Source organism: Xyrauchen texanus, chromosome 6, assembly GCF_025860055.1.
Source record: "Xyrauchen texanus isolate HMW12.3.18 chromosome 6, RBS_HiC_50CHRs, whole genome shotgun sequence".
NCBI classification, from domain to species: Eukaryota; Metazoa; Chordata; class Actinopteri; order Cypriniformes; family Catostomidae; genus Xyrauchen; species Xyrauchen texanus.
The window spans coordinates 25,803,190-25,823,266 of NC_068281.1; the positions used below are offsets into that span (position 1 = coordinate 25,803,190).

A 20,077-nucleotide genomic window follows, 5' to 3' on the forward strand; every position below is an offset into this window, starting at 1 on the left:
GAGCCGGAAATGGTCCGGCCACTACAGCGGCTCGGCTCAGCGGCGTGGCCGGGAAGACACAACGTCTCGTTCCCTCCATCATGGAACGGAGGTTACATTCGTAACCTAGATGTTACCTGTCTGTCGCTCTCTTCGACGTTGTGTCGGAGAAGCGACACTAAGGGTCCAATTTAAATCCCGCCATGTGCCGAGCCGTGTACGTGTTCTGCTGACACAGGAGCGGAAAGGTGTTTTACGCGCCAAGATGACCGGCTGTATCAGACTGCACATACCCTTCCCCAATGCCCCAAAAAAGTCCTCTGAGTCCTTCTGGTTACCCTAGATAGTGTAACAAGGCGACGCTTGCCAACCTGGGAACGGGCCAAGCCTGGCTGGGCCTCTTTTCTCTCTATGTTTCTCGCATAGAGTAATAGACGGCCGGGGCCCTTACATGCATCGAGGGAAGGGGGTCTGACCCAATTTCTTATTCTTTCAGGTGGAAAAAGACCCTGCGGAGACCACACCTACCCGGCGGGGAGGTAAAGTGGTGAACACATCACATGTGTTTTTAGGCAACATGTGGGAGTGGCGCGGTGGTAGATCCAGCCTCAGTGAGGGGGAGTTGCTACAACACGGCGACTGGAGGGCAGCCGGAACTGCCTAAGGAAAATGAGGGTCCACTTCGTAAGGGGACCGTATCGCGGAGAATACACACAGGGGGAGTCCGAGTAGGAGTCCTCACCCTGTGGAGCACCTATTCCAGTACAGGGTAGATTGAGTACCCGCAGTGTATTGGGTCGGCAAGTTCCATGAGGGCTAGGGAGGAATCGACCAGGGATTCGAGGAGTGGAATCTCCAGGGAAAAAAAGACGCACAATTTTACCTCAACCGAGGGAAAGGGCACTATATGCAAGCGATTCACCCGGCCAGCCCATCAGCATATTACTGAGTTCTACTGGCTCGGACCTGAGAAAACACGGGATGAAACTGACTCAACCTTAAGATTGTAATATCTCGTAAAGGTTTTGGGTGTCGCCCAACCCGCTGCTCTACAAATGTCTGCCAGGGAGGTACCCCTGGCCAGTGCCCACGAGGACGCAACACTCCTTGTTGAGTGAGCTCAGACCTGCAAGGGGGGGCACAGCGAGGGTGTGATAGGCCAATGAAATGGCATCTACTACCCAGTGGGAAAGCCTCTGTTTGGAGACAGCGTTTCCTTTCCGCTGTCCCCAAAGCATACAAAGAGCTGCTCAGAACGTCTAAAGCTCTGCGTGCGGTCCAGATAGGTACGCAAAGCACGTACCGGACACAGCAACGAGGGGGCTGGGTCTGCCTCCTCCCGGGGCAGCACTTGCAGGTTCACTACCTGGTCTCTAAAGAGCATGGTAGGAACCTTGGGCAAGCAGCCCGGTCACGGTCTTAGGATCACATGAGTGTCTGCCAGACCGAACTCCAGGCAAGTGTCGCTGACAGAGAACGCTTGCAGGTCCCTGACCCTCTTGATGGAAGCGAGCGCGATCAGCAGGGCAGTCTTAAGAGAGAGGGCCCCGAGTCCAGCTGATTCTAGCGGCTCGAAGGGAGGTCTCTGGAGGCCCACAAGGACTACCGAGAGGTCCCAGGAGGGGAACAGGCTTGGCCGTTGATTAAGTCGTGCTTACAAAGGGACTTGCCGTCTACTGCGTCGTGGTGGGCCGCGATAGCAGCGACATACACCTTTAGGGTGGAAGGGGACAGCCTCCCCTCCAGCCTCTCTTGCAGGAATAAGAGCACTGACCTAACTGCGCACCTCTGTGGGTCTTCGGCCCGGGAAGAACACCAATCTGGGAACAAGCGCCACTTCAGGGCGTAGAGCTGCCTGGTGGAAGGGGCTCTGGCTTGGTTGATCGTGTCTACGAAGGTAGATGGTAGACCAGCTAGATCTTCAGCGTCCCGTCCAGAGACCAGACGTGGAGTTTCCAAAAGTCTGGATGCGGATGCCAGAGCGTGCCCTGCCCCTGAGAAAGAAGGTCCTTCCTCCGGGGAATTTGCCAGGAAGGGGCTGTCGCGAGGAGTACGAGGTCCGAGAACCAGGCCCGGGTGGGCCAATAGGGAGCCACTAGTGTGACTTGTTCCTCGTCCTCCTTGACCTTGCACAACACCTGTGCAAGAAGGCTCACTGGGGGGAATGCGTATTTGTGCAGCCCCGCGGGCCAGCTGTGTGCCAGTGCGTCTGCCCCGAGGGGAGCCTCTGTTCGGGCATACCAGAGCGGGCAATGGGAGGTCTCTCAGGAGGCAAACAGACCTACCTGGGCCTTGCCGAATCATTCCCAAATCAGCTAGACCGATTGGGGGTGAAGCCTCCACTCTCCGCTGGGCAAGCGTTGTCGTGACAGCGCATCCGCGATCACATTGAGTTTGCCGGGGATGCGACCCGAGTCGCTGCTGGCTCCAAAGGAGGAGATGACGGGCGAGTTGTGACATGTGGCAGGAACGTACGCCACCTTGGCGATTTATGCACGCTACCGCAGTGGTGCCGTCTGACCTGACCAGGACATGTTTGTCTCGAATTAACGAGAGAAATGTCCGCAGGGCAAAGAAAACAGTTATCAACTCTAGGCAATTGATATGCCAGCGCAGCGGGGCCCCTCTCCAAAGGCCTGCAGCTGCGTGCCCTTTGCACACGGTGCCCCAACCCAATCTGGAGGCGTTGGTAGTGACAAGGATGCGTCGGGACACCTGCTGCAGAGGCACACCTGCCCCTAGAAAGCAGAGGTCTGTCCAGGGTTTGAGTGTCTGGCAGCAGGTGGGGGTGATTGTCACATGGTGCCGCGGCGCCATGCTCGTTTCGGGACTCGAGTCTGAAGCCAGTGCTGAAGCGGTCTCATATGCCATCAACCCCAGCAGCGTGGCTGCGGCAGAGGATGCTATATGCCCCAGGAGCCTCTGGAAGAGATTTAGAGGGACCGTTGTGCCCGGCTTGAATTTGGCGAAGCATTTCAACACCGACTGCACACGCTCATTGGTGAGACGTGCAGACAATGAGACTGAGTCTAACTCCATGCCGAGAAAGGAGATGCTCTGAACCGGGTGAGCTTTCTCTTTTCTCGGTTGACCTGAAGCCCCAAGCTGCTGAGGTGCTTGAGAACCTGGTCTCTTTGAGCGCATAGTAACTCTTGGGAGTGGGCCAGTATGAGCCAATCATCAAGGTAATTGAGTATGCGGATGCCGGCTTCTCGGAGCGGGGCAAGAGGAAGCGACTTTCGGGAAGACGCGAGGGGACAGAGACATGCCGAAGGGGAGGACTTTGTACTGGAATGCCTGGCCGTTGAACGCGAACCGTAGGAACGGTCGGTGTGTTAAGATACACTTTTGCGTGAGCATTTTGAAAGGGAGTTTGAGCAGAGCCCGGTTGAAAACTCGCATGTCCAAGATCGGTCGTAAGCTGCCGCCTTTCTTGGGTACAATGAAGTAAGGGCTGTAGAAACCCTTCTCCATTTTGGTTGGAGGGACAGGCTCTATTGCGTCTTTGAGACGGGTTGGGAAGTGAGAGCCACGCATCCAATCTCCGTGCTAGGGGCACCAAGGGGACGAGTATTTCTGACGTACCTGGCGGGGCTTCGCAGTGGGGCGGAGCAGGTAGAACGCCGTCAGGAGGCGAGGACGCATCCCAAGGCTTTGGTGCCGAGAAAAGACTCGAAGCACATACCTTGCTCCGCATACCCGGCAGGGGGCGGTCTTGTAGTGGCGTCCTCTGGACTCGTCAGAACCGGCTGGCCGGGAGACAGTCGTGGGGCTGAAGGCGGATCTGGGACCGCGTCCAGCATGCCGGGACTGTTGATATCTGGTGGCAGAGTGCCGTGAGAACGGCATTTGCAGGCCAGATGACCCAGAGACAAATGAAATAGCTATTTTATTGACAATTTGGGTACCGCTGCCCCAGTTAAGGGGAGCGTCAAATGCAATAAATTCAAAATAAGATTCTCCTCCCGGCCCTCCACCGGGGGACGGAGTGGTCTTACCATCTCCGGAGCTAACGTCTTGGGCTCTGGGTCGTCCGTGTCAGGAGCGCCTGGGAGCCTTCCGGGTCCTCGAGGGGGTCCGTGAGACGGGGGGCGTCTGCTTCCTGCGGAGCGCTCGATGCGTGGGCTGAGAGCTGGGCCCAGGTTGAGGTGGAGCAGCTTGTGGTTTCTTCGTAGGGGGACGCCCTCGGCGAGCAGACGGGGCATGGCCCATGGCGGCAGGCTTGCGGCGGGGCAGGATGTGAGAGATCGCCTCCGTATGTTTCTTCACCGCGGAGAACTGCTGGGTAAAGTCCTCGACGGTGTCGCCGAAGAGGCCGAACTGGGAGACTGGGGCGTCGACAAAGCGAACCTTGTCGGTCTCATGCATCTCGACCAAGTTCAGCCACAGATGTCGTTCCTGGATCACGAGGGTGGCCATCGCCTGCCCGAGTGACTGCCCTGTGACCTTCGTGGCTCTAAGGGCGAGGTCGGTCGCTGAGCGCAGTTCCTGCAGCACGTCGGGATCAGGGCTACCCACGTGCAATTCTTTAAGCGCCTTGGCCTGGTGGACTTGCAGGAGGGCCATGGCGTGCAGGGCGGAAGCGGCATGTCCGGTGGCATTGTAGGCCTTTGCTGTCAGCAAGGATATTGTCCCTTCCAGACCTTGGATGGGAGTAAAAGGCGACTCCACCAGGTGGTAGTGTTACTGGGAAATAAGTGAAATAAGGGAAAAACGGCCGTGACCCCAGGAACCAGTCATCCAGCCGCGATGGCTGTGGGGAGGACGGAGGGTTCCAGTCCAAGCCCACGCTGGCGGCGGCCCGGGAAAGCATCTCGGACATCTGAGCATCAGCCTCAGCTTGGGCGTGCTGGCCCGAAGGCGGCAGCTCAAGGGAGTCAGATGCCGCGCTCTCTGATGCAGCGGCGAGCTCATCTGCTTCGAGCTCCAGAGGATAGGCAGGCTGGCTGTGAGGCGAGCCACTGTTGCCTTGAGCATGGACGGGAGTCAACGAGCGTGCGGGGGGACGGGTGGTCCGAGGGGGTACCCGACGGAGCTGCACCCGCTGCCATCCCCAGATCTTCCAGCGCCACTCGCACAGTCCTCGATCCCGTGGGAAGGAGCAATGCGGGGGAAGGCTGGAGTGGCTTGCTTTCGGTTGAAAGGGAGCCGCGACCGCAACGTTGCGGTGAGAGCATGAATCATCCACAAAACGCAGCCTCGGTGTGATCGCTACCCAGACACACAAGACAACACCTGTGGCCGTCAGAAGCGGAGAGCACTCTACCGCATCCAGGAACTACACAGGGGCGGAAGGGCATCTTTATAAAGATGTGTCCTAAAAAGGACGTTCAACGCCGCTGTGTATTGCTCTTTTAGAGAAAATCACTCTTTTAGAGGAAATCACCCTTTTAAATAACTCTCTTAGAGTTCAGGTTTCTGCACTGTCAAAGCGCCCAGGGGCAATTGCACTGCCGTGCAAAGGAGGAGAAATCGCCGCTGTAATGCGCTGTCAATACTGGAACTGGTGTGATCTCACGTGAACAGCATGCACAACCATCGGCTCCGAAGAAATTTTCTGAATGAACTAAAGTATTTCCTCGCCTTTATACCCGTATGTCCAGGGTATGCAAATACTAGCTGCCAACTTCTCATTGGCCTTTTTTCATAGATCAGAGGTATATTCGGTGCTCAAGAGAGACCCCTAGTGTCGCTTCTCCGACACAATGTTGAAGAGAGCGACAGACGGGGAACCTGCTTCAGTCTGCTAAAAAACTGAAGCTTGGGAGGATATTCACCTTTTAGCATGACAATGATTCCAAGCACCAAAGCAACATTGGAGTGGCTCAAGAACAAAAAAGATAAATGTCCTACAGTAGTCCAGTCGAAGTACTGATCTCAATCCTATTGAGAATCTGTGGCACTATTTGAAAATTGCAGTCCACAAGCATCGCCCAAACAACCTGAACAACCTGGAGCAAATCTGCTGAGAAAAATGGGCCAAAATCACTTCATCACTGTGTGCAAAGCTGGTATATACGGTATGTAACAAAAGACTTAAAGCAGTTATTGCAGCAAAAGGTGGCTCGACCAAATATTAATGTGTGGGGATTGAATACTTATACAAGCAAGCTATTTCAGTTTTTTATTTTTCATACAAATATTTCCCAACAAAAAAAAACAATGTCACCTTACAATAATTGATTTTGAGTGTCAGTGTTTTAAAATAAAATATCAATCAGAATGAAATTAGAGTGTACCATCATCGGTAATATGAGAGAATTGGCCAGGGGTCTAAAATATAATTATATAAATTATTTCTAATATATTCATTTTTTGCAAAGCATTTGAGCTGTGTTGAGTTGTCCTTGCACATCGTGATTATTTTGCGGTCCATGCTTTTATTAAACTCTCTGCAATAGATCATTTCAACAACTGTCACCAGCTCATTATTTAAAGCATAATAACAGCCTCAGTGCACAGGATGATAAAGTTAATGAAGCATCAACCTTCATTTTCTTTTTGTCTTTGATTATATTCCAGTCTTAATTATATGTGAAAAGAGCACATTTTAAAATATGACACGGTAGGTGAAAAAGTCTATCTAAATTTACCCAAGTTTGGTTTATGTTGTGAGGCTGCAGTGCCTCAGCACCCTGTAGCAGTACAAGAATAATATAATAGATACCATATCTTAATCAGTTATTCTTTGTCTTATTAGAAGATCACAGATTATACGATTAAGCAATTTAAGGTATAGCCATATAACTGATTAAAAATTAAGACAAAGCACATGAGATTTACAGTCATTTTTAGAATGAAGAAAGGTGAACTTTAACAGGCACATACTATATTTACAAGCATTTAAAAAAAAGTGTTGCTGTAGGAAACCACTGAGCATGAACAATAAATCAGATGTAAATTATAACAACCCTTTCAATAACAGTACATTTGAGCACTGGGTCATGTAGTATGCAGTAAACACCTGTAGTCTGCAGTTGTAATGAGTGGCTGGTATGAGGTCTGAGATCTCACACTGTGTATCAGGGCCGCTATAGATCAGTTCAAGGGGCTCCTCCTTTCTGCCCCACTCCAGACGGTACTCAGAGATATCGGCCCCTGAACTCTCTGGACTCTGAGAGAGGAAAAGGTAGTACAGCAGGTAATAAGAAAGCTGAAATACTTATTTGAACTTAACTATTCATACAGTGTATACATACATATATACACATACGGCCACTTTATTTGGTACACCTGTACATCTACTTATGCGATTATCTAATCAGCCAATCATGCGGCAGCAGTGTAATATATAAAATCATGCAGACATGGGTCAGAACCTTCAGTTAATGTTCACATCAACCATCTGAATGGGGAAAAATTTATCTTAGTGATTTAGACCGTGGCAAGATTGTTGGTTCCATACAGGCTGGTCTGAGTTTTTCTGTAACTGTTGATCTCCTGGGATTTTCACGCACAACAGTCTATAGAGTGGTTCTCTAAAAAGAATGGTGCGAAAGGCAAAAGACAACAAAACGCCTTGTTGATGACAGAGATCAATGGAGAATGGCCAGACTGGTTTGAGCTGACAGAAAGCTACGGTAACTCAGATAACCACGCTCTACAACTGTAATGAGCAGAATAGCATCTCAGAATGCACAACATGTCGAACCTTAAGGCAGATGGTCTACATTAGCAGAAGACCACGTTGGGTTCCACTTCTATCAGCCAAGAACAGAAAACTGAGGCTGCAGTGGGCCTACCATTTGTGTACTTCAGCAGAAATCTAGATTTGTCAGACCAAGCGATGTTTTTCCAGTCTTCTACTGTCCAGTTTGGCGAGGCTTTGCCCATTGCAGCCTCAGTTTCCTGTTCTTAGCTGACAGTAGTGGTACCCGCAGGGGTCTTCTGCTGCTGTAACCCATCCGCCTCAATGTTCGAAGTGTTGCATGTTCAGAAATGCTTTTCTGCATAGAACTGTTGTAACACATGTTTATTTGTGTTACTCGTACCTTTCTGTCAGATCGGACCAGTCTGGCCATTCTCCGCTGACCTCTCTCATCAACAAGGATTTTCGTCCACAGAACTGCCGCTCGCTGGATGTTTTTAATTTTTCGCAACATTCTCTTTACACTCTGGATTTTCACACACAATATTCTCTAAAGAGGTCAGCAGTTACAGAAATACTCAAAGCAGCCCATCTGACATCAACAATCATGCCATGGTCGAAATCACTGAGATCACATTTCCCCCATTCTGTTGGATATCGGCAAGATTTTATACATTACACTGCTGCCACACAATTGGCTAATTAGAAAATCGCATGAATAAGTAGATGCACTGGTGCACATAATAAAGTGGCTGGTGATTGTATATATACACTGGCGGCCAAAAGTTTGGAATAATGTACAGATTTAGCGGCTTTGGAAGGAAATTGGTACTTTAATTCCCAAAAGTGGCATTCAACTGATCACAAAGTATAGTCAGGACATTACTGATGTAAAAAACAGCACATTACTATTTGAAAAAGTAATTTTTGATCAAATCTAGACGATTTAACACCTAATCCATGAGTAATCATGCTAAATCGCTAATTTTGTACTAGGAAATCACTTGCCATTACATCAAGCACAGCTGAAAGTTAACATTGTCTTTGTGCTTGTTTTTGAGTTGTCACAGTATGCAATAGACTGGCATGTCTTAAGGTCAATATTAGGTAAAAAAATGGCAAAGAAAAAAAGCTTTCTTTACAAACTCATCAGTCAATAATTGTTTTGAGGAATGAAGGCTATACAATGCTTGAAACTGCCAAAATTTGGATTTCATACAAAGGTGTACACTACAGTCTTCAAAGACAAAGGACAACTGGCTGTAAAAAGCACAGAAAGAGATGTGGAAGGTCACATAAGTGCATCAGAGTCTCTAGTTTGAGAAATATACACCTCACATGTCCTTAGCTGACATCTTCATTTAATTCCACCCACTCAAAACCAGTTTCATATACAACAGTAAAGAGAAGACTCAGGGGTGCAGGCCTTATGGGAAGAATTGCAAAGATAAAACACTTTTGAAACAGAAAAAAAAGAAAATGTTAGAGTGGGCACAGAAACAGACATTGGACAACAGATAATTGGAAAAGAGTGTTATGGATCTTAATACCATTGAGATTTTGTGGGATCAGCTGAGACTGAAAGGTGCGTGAGAAGTGCCCGACAAGACAGCCACATCTATGGCAAGCGTTACAGGAAGCATGGGGTGAAATGTCACCTGAGTATCTGGACAAACTGACAGCTAGAATGCGAAGGATCTGCAAAGATGTAATTGCTTGACTTGGAGAATTCTTTGATGAGAATGCTTTGATGAAGTTTAGGAAGTTGTGAACAAGTGACTCCAGTCAGGCTTCCTGAGCAACCAATTGGCCCGGTTGCTAGGTTGGGTAGGGTCACATTTGGTCAACTTCCTCATGGTCGCTATAATGTAGTTCTCGCTCTCAATGGGGCACGTGGTGATTTGTGCATGGATGCCGAGGAGAATAGCGTGAAGTCTCCACACGCGCTAGGTCTCCGCGGAAACGCACTCAACAAGCCACGTGATAAGATGCATGGATTAACGGTCTCAGATGCAGAGGCAACTGAGATTTGGCCTCTGCCACCCGGATTGAGGTGAGTCATTACGCCACCACAAGGATTGTGAATTGGGCATTCCAAAAAGAAGTTCTGAACAATTTTTTCAAATTATAATAGCAATTTTTCATGTTATTATTGTCCTGACTATACATTGTGATCAGTTGAATGCCACTTTGGTGAATAAAAGTACCAATTTCTTTCCATAAGAGCAAAATCTGTACATTATTACAAACTTTTGACTGCCAGTATGCATGTATGTGTGTAATATATATCCATCCATCCATCTTCAACCGCTTATCCGTAGTCGGGTCACGGGGGCAGCTGCTCCAGCAGGGGGCCCCAAACTTCCCTATCCCGAGCCACATTAACCAGCTCTGACTGGGCGACCCCGAGGCGTTCCCAGGCCAGTGTGGAGATGTAATCTCTCCACCTAGTCCTGGGTCTTCCCCGAGGCCTCCTCCCAGCTGGACGTGCCTGAAACACCTCCCTAGGGAGGCGGCCAGGGGGCATCCTTACCAGATGCCCAAACCACCTCAACTGACTCCTTTCAACGCAAAGGAGCAGCGGCTCTACTCCGAGCTCCTCACGGATGACTGAGCTCCTCACCCTATCTCTAAGGGAGAAGCCCGCCACCCTTCTGAGGAAGCCCATTTCGGCCGCTTGTACTCTCGACTTAGTTCTAATATATATATATTTTCACACATACACACTTAGGTTGAAGTCATACATTTTTAACCACTCCACAGATTTTATATTAGCAATCTATAGTCTACTTTGTGCATGACACAAGTAATGTAGTCTACTTTGTGCATGACACAAGTAATGTTTCCAACAATTGTTTACAGACAGATTGTTTCACTTTTAATTGACTATATCCCAATTCCAGTGGGTCAGAATTTACATACACTAAGTTATCTGTACAGCTTGGAAATTTCCAGAAAATGATGTCAAGCTTTCAGGCAATTAGACAATTAGCTTCTGATAGGCTAATTGGAGTCAATTGATGGTGTGCCTGTGGATGTATTTTAAGGCCTACCTTCAAACTCAGTGCCTTTTTGCTTGAAATCATGGGAAAATCAAAAGAAATCAGCCAAGACCTCAGAAAAAGATTGTGGACCAACACAAGTCTGGTTCATCCTTGGAAGCAATTTCCAAACACCTGAAGGTATCATGTTCATCTGTACAAACAATTGTATGCAATTATAAATACCATGGGACAACGCAGCCATCATACCGCTCAGGAAGGAAATGCATTCTGTCTCCTAGAGATGAACGTATTTTTGAGCGGAAAGTGCAAATCAATCCCAGAATGAACAGCAAAGGACCTAGTGAAGATGCTTGAGGAAATAGGTAAACAAGTATCAATATCCACAGTAAAATGAGTCCTATCTTGACATAATCTGAAAGGCTACTCAGCAAGGAAAAAGCCACTGCTCCAAAAGCACCATAAAAAAAAAGCCAGACAAATGTTTGCAGGTGCACATGGGGACAAAATCTTACTTTTTGGAGAAATGTCTGATGAAACAAAAATGTAACTGTTTGGCCATAATGACCATCATTATGTTTGGAGGAAAATGGGTGAGGATTGCAAGGCAAAGAACACATCCCAACCGTGAAGCATGGGGGTGGCAGCATCATGTTGTGGGGATGCTTTGCTGCAAGAGGTACTGGTGCAATTCAAAAAATAGTTGGCATCATGAGGAAGGACAATTATGTGGATATATTGAAGCAAAATCTCAAGACATCATCCAGGCAAAATGGCTCAAGGACAACAAAGTCAAGTTATTGGAGTGGCCATCACAAAGCCCTGACCTCAATCCGATAGAAAATCTGTGGGCAGAACTGAAAAAGTGCGTGAGAGCAAGGAGGCCTACAAACATGACTCATTTACGGCAGTTCTGTCTGGAGGAATGGGCCAAAATTCCATCAACTTATTGTGAGAAGCTTGTGGAATGTTACCCAAAAAGTTTGACCCTTGTTAAACAAATTAAAGGCAATGCTACCAAATACTAACAAAGTGTATGTAAACTTCTGACCCGCTGAATATTTGATGAAAGAAATTACACTGCTGCCGCACAAAATTTATGACATTTCACATTCTTCAAATAAAGTAGTGATCCTAACTGACCTAAGACAGAGAATGTTTTCTATGATTAAATGTCAGGAATTGTGAAAGTTTAAAATGTACTTGTTTAAGGGTATGTACATTTCTGACTATACAATACACACGCACGCACATACATGCATGCATATATCATAGCTAATGATTGAATGGGCCAGCAATTTGAGTAGGTCAGAATTTCCAATATGAATACGCAGTCATTCAGTGTAATGTGTCATGTTAAAGCACTGAAACTTTTACCTCCCAGCTGACCAGCACACAGGTATTGGACATTAAGGTGAGGGTTGGTGGTGCACATTGATTGGGAGGACCAGCTGCAGTTGTTACTTCTGTTGGTTCAGAGAATTGTCCGTACTAAGAGCAAAGGAAATAAAGAATGAAATGCCAATATTCAATACATAACACAAACCTCAAACATAAAGTGTCTTTGTTTGTTCTGAAATAGATTATATTGGTAAATGCAACTTTTCTGCAACTAGTTTTGTTTCTGCAAGTATAAAAGGGTTTGTATAATAAAACAAACCACTAAAAGCTGAGACAATTTTACACAACATCCCTCTAAAATCAAAGCATGTATTCAGTATCTTGCAATCTGATGCATTTGCATTGATTCATTATCTTTCTGGGAGATTGCCTTAAACTAACAAAAGTAAACAAGAGAAGCAGGTTAAAATCACTCCTTTTGTTACGAGTGTAGGTGAAGGCAGACGAGGGGTGAGGATCTAAATGCGGTGGTTATATTAAACAAAGTGAAAACAGACAAAACAGGAACAAAGGAAATATCCATGATGGGAAAATAAAACAAAACACGAAAGACATCCAATGTGTACACAGGCAGTATTAACATTTACAGAGCGCACAGATAATATCAACAAACAAGCATCCACACATCAACGAACGACAAGGGATAGAGGAACAAACAGGGTTTAAATACACAGACACAATAATGACTAAACGATATACAGGTGAGAACAATGAAGTGCATGGGCAGTGATGAGGGCAGGGAACTATGGGAAATGTAGTGCATGACAATTGACAAGTGAAACACGGGGCAGACAACAGGGGATTGTGACACCTTTGCCCCTGCACTTGCTATGAATGCTAAATAACTCTCCTGCTAGAGAGTGAAAATGGTCCTCAATAGTAGCTAAATAAATAATTATAGAGGTAAGACAATCAGATCTGCTCGTTGCCACGCTGAACACTATTGGATTGAACATTGAGTGTATTGACACAAGGAACGGTAAATTATTATTTCAATTCACAGATGTTGGAGAAATATCATAATTAAATGCCATTGGGAAAAGATGACATCTAGAGGGACGGTTAAAAGCATAGTTCACTCAAAAATTCTCTCATCATTTACTCACCCTCATGCCATCCCAGATGTGTATTACATGCTTTCCTCTGCAGAACACAAACAAAGATTTTTTGAAAAATATCTCATCTATTTTCTATCAGTTCTTCTCCCTGCCCAGTAGGTTGCGATATGCACAAATAATGCAAATCACTTAAAACAAAAGAGGAGATGTATTGTAAAAAAGACTTAACTACTGATCTGTTTCTTACCAACACCTACCAAATCACTTCTGAAGACTTTTATGCTGCATTTACCGTAATTTCCGGACTATTGAGCGCACCTGAATATAAGCCGCACCCACTGAATTTTAAAAAAATTATTATTTTGAACATAAATAAGCCACACCTGTCTATAAGCCGCAGGTGCCTACCGGTACATTGAAACAAATGAACTTTACACAGGCTTTAACGAAACACGGCTTGTAACACAAATAAATAGGCTTTAACGAAACACGGTGTGGCAGCGGGGGCGTGGTCAAGCGCCCGTCCGGGAGAGAAAAGCGGTAAGGGCGCTTACATCAAGTGCAGAAAACTGTCACACTGGTGCCAGTGTGACAGTTTTCCCAAGAAGGACACGTGAAGCAGGGCACTTGACGTTCCAGGTAAGGCTTTTAATGGCCACAGCAATGTTTACAATCAATTTTATAAAGTTTCTCAATTCTTGGTCTTCTATGCGCCAACACTAGACTGACGTGTGTCTGTCTGTCACTCACTCACTCTCTCTGCTGCCTTTTTATGCCGCTCTCCCCACGCTTACTGAAATTAGACACAGGTGTTAGACATAATTTAGCTCAGGTGTAAGCACCTTACCGCTTTTCTCTCCCGGATGGGCGCTTGACCACGCCCCCGCTGCCACACACGGCTTGTAACAAAAAAAAATAAATTTGCAGTAAACAGTAGCCTAGCAGGAAAGTCATTGGTCACTATTTCCTCCTCTTGTGCACATCTCCTTCGGTGTCGGAGTTGAATAGCCTCAGCTTTAGTTGTCTTTTTGCACTGAGTCAATTCCTCACGCTGCTGTTTCCAACGTCTCCCGTGCAGCAGCTCTATTTCCTTTTCCAACAGCCAGATCAATCGCCTTCAACTTGAAAGCTGCATCATATGCATTTCTCCGTGTCTTGAGGGTGACAAAATGACTACCGTAATCAGAATGATGGGAAGTTTGAGCACGCTCGATTTAATCTAAACAGTAAACAAAAAAGTTGTTTGACCTTAACCCGTTCGGCAATTTCATTGGTCTAATGAAAGCTTCATGCCGCCAAAAAACTGAGCACGTCACAGAATGTTTCATTTTTTTTTAAATACAATTTGAAAGTGGGAAAAATCCATATATTAGCCGCGTCGTTGTTTAAGCCGCGAGGTTCAAAGCGTGGGAAAAAAGTTGCGGCTTATAGTCTGGAAATTACGGTATGCTTTTTGGAGCTTGCCACCATTCACTTGCATTGAGAAGACCAACAAAGATGAGATATTCTCCTAAAACTCTGTTTGTGTTCTGCAGAAGAAAGAAATTCATAACCATCTGGACTAGCACGAGTGTGAGTAAATGATGAGAGAATTTTAATTTTTGGGTGAACTATTCCTTCAATATAGTTCATACATTTGCTGGATTTCTATCCAACTATTTTTGTGCGACTTTCAAATGTGTGCTTAAGAAAACCTGAATGGAAATCCATGATATGTGCCAAAATCTCAAAACTGACTTAAAAGTTTATGTGCTGGCAAATGTGGGTTTTCTAGAGTTTCGTAAAGGTCAAAATGTGCACAAAGGTGATGGAAACACTTAATTCTGCAAAATAAAAATGACATGTTTTCACCATTTGTGCATGTGTTAGGAGTGTGCGATAGCTTAATGTGGCTGGCCCAACGAAATGTCCGACCTTGGCACACAATTCTTCGAACATAGGCCTTGACATTCCAAAGTGTTTAACACAGTTGGTCATTCAAGTGGGTACTCAAAAGCCACAACAACAGTTTTGAGCATTGGTGCTCAACATTATACATAGGCTGGTTGCTTATAGGCATAGCAGCCATTTCAGCCCTCATTAATTGAGATACTAAACTCTATCTGTGGCATCTCCAGGCAGCATTTAATTAAACGATGCATAATTGCTCCAATACTGCAAATACAAGTCTCTATGATGCCCCATTCTGACAAGGTAGGCTCCCTCAAGATAATGCACATTAATTATTTGATGGACACACGCAATGATTCGCATTGTATTTTGTCTAATTTGTAAAAATGTGCTTAAAAATCCTAAACATTTGGATGGAAATCCAGAAATTTAGACACCATCCCTAGTAATCTATCAATGTGTTTTTCAATGACCGATTCTTAAACTTGTATATTTGGTCACCCGCCATCTTAAATATTTGGTTACTTCCATACAATGCAATACTCAGTTCTTGATATTCAATTGTTATATGCATGGCATCACTCACCCCCGCCTCATTGGCAGCACGCACGCGAAAGCTGTAGGTGGCTCCAGGGAGCAAACTGCCCACGGTGCACTCCAGATCAGCGCCTTGATAGACCTCAACTGGCTCTGACTCACCCTCCCTCATTTCCAAACTATAATCACTCACCTCACATGCCCCCTCAGAGTAGGGACAGTCTGAGATGAGGGGAAAACACACTTCAGTACAACAAAGAGTTAACAGCAAACATTCCAGTTTCATTTTATTTTCATAATGAAAAAAGGGTCTGAAATCCTTAAATGCTTGATGAAATAAGAGCTATACTACTTTAGTTAAAAGTTTTCAGCCATTAAAAAAAGCCCAAATCTACAGTGCTCTCTTAAGGTATTTTGGAGGCAGAAGTAGCACAATAATGGAATTCCCTTCAGAGCATTATATTTGCTGTGAGTGGCCCAATCTCTTTCCCTACTGAGGGTGTTGCGCTATTAACTCCCATTCGATAGATCTGCTACAGGGAGTCAGAAAGTCAAGCGCACTGTGCAGACAGTTACTCTCACTATGACTCATCATTGCAGTCTGCTGGAAATCTTTAGAAAGATAAGAATGTTCCTTTTTGTGGAAGAATAGCAAAGAACTGTGGCCATAATACTCTTAATCTGTTTGTGGGGATGATAAAGATGTGCCATTTTGTGTCATCGTGAGAAAAGAACTGCTTCTCAGTGCTCCAAGGAGCTCGATATAATGTCATTTCACAGCATCACAAATAACTGTGAAACTGCAGAGAACTTGGAACAATGTAAAGAAATAACAAAATAAGACTATAAACTCAGAACATTGATAGATGGGAAGAACATGGAGTTGGTGGGAATAGAAAAAGGAAAATGAATGACTGAGAATTGACTCTCACCCCATTGTAAGTGCACTTCTTTGTGTTTGGCTTTGCCCACAATCCTGGGAGGCTGGCAATGTCCTGGAGCTACAGACAGTGTATGCACTGGTAGACTCTCCGAGCACTGTGGAGACACAGGCAAACTTCATCATAACAACTATACAGTGCATCTAAATGTCGATATGTTTTAATCCCCTTTGCAGAATCTGCAAGATGTTTGTCATTAAGAAAATTAAGAGGGATCATAAAAATTGCATTTTGTTTTAATTTAGTACTGCCTAATGAAGCTATTTGAGACAACAGATATGTACATACCGTTGAAGTCAGAAGTTTACATACACTTAGGTTGAAGTCATTAAAAAAATGTTTAGGGGGCGTAGGTAGCTCAGTAGAGTACTGACGCTGACTTCAACCCCTGGAGTCTCAAGTTCGAATCCAGGGTGTGCTGAGTAACTCCAGCCAGGTCTCCTAAGCAATCAAATATGCCCGGTTGCTAGAAAGGGTACAGCCACATGGGGTAACCTCATCGTGGTCGCGATTTGGGGTTCTCACTCTCAATGGGGCACGTGGTAAGTTGTGAGTGGATCGTGGAGAGTAGCATGAGCCTCCATGTGCTGTGACTCTCCGCGGTGCCTTGCACAATGAGCCAAGTGATAAGATGCACAGACTGACTGTCTTCAGAAGCGGAGGCAACTGAGACTTGCCACCTTTATTGAGGTGAATAACTGCGCCACCACGAGGACCTACTAAGTAGTGGGAATTGCGCATTCCAAATTGGGAGGTATATAATAATAATAATTTTATCCACTCCACAGATTTAATATTAGAAAACTATAGTTTTGGCAAGTCTTTTAGGACATCAACTTTGGGCACGATACAATTTACAGATTTCACTTTTATTTGACTATATCACAATCCCAGTGGGTCAGAAGTTTACATACACTAAATTAACTGTGACTTTAAGCAGCTTGGAAATTCCAGAAAGTAATATCAAGCCATTTGACAATTAGCCAATTAGCTTCTGATAAGAGGTGTACTGAAATGGGGGTGTACCTGTGGATGCATTTTAAGGCCTATCATCAAATTCAGTTCCTCTTTGCTTGACACCAAGGGAAACTTATTGTGAGAAGCTTGTGGAATGTTACCCAAAAAGTTTGACCCTTGTTAAAAAATTAAAGGCAATGCTACCAAATACTAACAAAGTGTATGTAAACTTCTTACCCACTGGGAATTTGATAAAAGAAATAAAAGCTGAAATGAATCATTCTCTCTACTATTATTCTGAATTTCACATTCTTCAAATAAAGAAGTGATCCTAACTGACCTAAGACAGGGAATGTTTTCTACGATTAAATGTCAGGAATTGTGAAAAAAATGACTTTAAATGTATTTGGCTAAGGTGTATGTAAACTTTGGATTCAACTGTATATTCCTCAAGACAAAATAATAACTGAATCTAAACAAATTATTCTGTTCAAAAGTTTACACCCCCTTAGTTCTTAATATGGTGTGTTGCTTCCTCTACAAACAATGATTGTTTGCGCCTTTTGCAATAGTTGAGTACCTATTTGAGTACATGAGTACCTGATGTGTCTTGAGCAGTTTTGTGTTTTTTCCCAACAGAATACTTTGGGCTTTATTTTAAACTTGATTTTTGTTGTATTTTACATTTATAAATCTAATTGGAATCAATATCTGTTTGGGTGGAAATATGCTTATTCTATTGTGAAAATAAAATCACTTTTTTAAGCATTTCAGATCAAATACAATAAATAAAGATACATTGGAATATCATCAAAATATCAATACAATTGTTTTAACTACAGTATATCGCCCATCCCTGATGTGTATTGTTGAATTCTCTCATTCTTACAATTATACATGGATGCTTTCTGCCAAACCCTAATGAAGGGTCACCTGTGAGAGATGTGTGTTACCTGGCTGTGACCGCCTGTGCTGATGCTGCAGGTGCGCAGTCTGTACAAAGTGCCAGGTTTCAAGTTCTCACACTCACACTCTGTGGCAGGGCCACTGTATGCAATGTCCCACTGGTTGGCTGCCAAATACACAAGATATGTAATGGCGTATGCAGAACAAACACTTTCACTTTCACACTACACATGTGGACATGATCATCCTCAGCTCGTCCAAAGCTTACATGGGAATTACAAATCCTCCCATGATTTTTTAATTACTTTTCAGCAGACCATAAATGTATTCACTATATACATTTCCATGCTTTTTGAGATTTTTTCTCTTTTTGAGAACTTTTCCAGGTGTGGCCATCCATGTTTTAATATTCACATGCATACTTTTTGTAGCAATTAACATTACATGTGTTTTTGCGCATATAAAATTCCATTTAGAGAAGTCACAGCTCTGGTAGTAGAACATTTGTAAAAGAAAATTGCTCCTTTAGAATGGAAATTGAAATAAAGGGCGAAGAGAAAGTAAGAAAAGAAAGCCATTTCACGTAGACGTGACTCATTGTGAGGACAAAGGACATGCAATTAAAGAAAAATTCTGACATTGTCTATGTACTTCTTCTGAAAGGTTTTACATGACTGTCTGAGGAAACAGTGAGTTCTGGGCTGTGCTGTAATTTTTTACGATGTCTAAAGGACAAGATGGATTTATAAATGCTTAAAAATTAGATGCAGTTAACCAAGGACAAACCTGCAAAAAGATGGCAACAAACACACTGAAGCACAAAATTAGATGCTGGTGTATTTTGCATGCATAATTACTGTACGTACCATCAGAATTTCCTTCTGAAATCTCTAATAGGTATTTCAAGATTTCTGAACCTCCATTGTCTTGTGGAGGATCTGTTGTATGAAGATGAAGAATTTGAAGAACATTAGAAAAAGCATACATAAGAAATCTGTTTACCATACAATTTCTTTGAAAAGTGACAGCAAAACAACATAACACTTTAGATTTGATATGATACAGTGACTGGCATTTAAAGAGTAAATGGCCAGCTGTTATTTAAAGCTGTAGGAGAACACATAACAGATAAACCTGTATGAAGACAGTATGAAACATTCACACAGCTAATTATCTTACTCAGTATCTTTGCCTTGTTTTTCAGTAAAATATCTAAACATCCTTAAAACTAGATAAATGTACATGCGCAGGAAATGTACAGCAAAACTGAGTAAAATAATATATTGTTTTCAGAAAATGTATCTTGAACTAGGAGTATTTTTGTTTTATCATAGGTAAATGTTTGTCTCATTTTAGGCATAAACATAATTAGAGAGTTTTCTGCTTAAACAAGAAAAGCAATTGCCAAAGGGGTGAGAAAAATAAACTTAATTCAAGATAAATTTTGCTTCTCAAGTACATTTACCTTGTTTTCAGGATATTTAGACAATTTTCTCAGAAAACAAGATATAAATATTTTTTGTGCCATGAATTAGACTGGTGTCTTCTTGCATCGACTGAAATCTTCAAAAACTCTCTGCATCTGCACAACATTTTAGGCATTTGCCTTTAAGTTTATAGAAGCTGTCACAGATCTTTGGTTCATTACTGTAGTAGGGGAAAAGACTGGCTACATCACACTGCAGGACTATAACAACACAACAAAAAACAACTACAGACTCTGTCCTACTTGACTTTTTAGACAAGCAACTGAAATGAGAAGTTTATTACAAAGGAAAACATCAAGGTGCTGCCAATTGTGATGCATTATTTTTAGAT

General features: G+C 44.2%; 1 protein-coding gene across 1 annotated transcript in view; it reads right to left on the bottom strand.

Moving 5' to 3' along the window:
• LOC127644756 (fibronectin type III domain-containing protein 3B-like) overlaps positions 1 to 20,077 on the bottom strand; it is a 270,087-nt gene that overhangs the window by 23,555 nt on the left and 226,455 nt on the right. Inside the window, exons 16-21 of the mRNA XM_052128122.1 lie at positions 19,126 to 19,197; positions 18,307 to 18,425; positions 16,388 to 16,493; positions 15,505 to 15,677; positions 11,947 to 12,060; positions 6,944 to 7,093 (exon numbers count right to left, since the gene is read on the bottom strand). Of these exons, the coding sequence (XP_051984082.1) occupies positions 6,944 to 7,093; positions 11,947 to 12,060; positions 15,505 to 15,677; positions 16,388 to 16,493; positions 18,307 to 18,425; positions 19,126 to 19,197 (734 nt within the window). The remainder of the gene's footprint in view (positions 1 to 6,943; positions 7,094 to 11,946; positions 12,061 to 15,504; positions 15,678 to 16,387; positions 16,494 to 18,306; positions 18,426 to 19,125; positions 19,198 to 20,077) is intronic.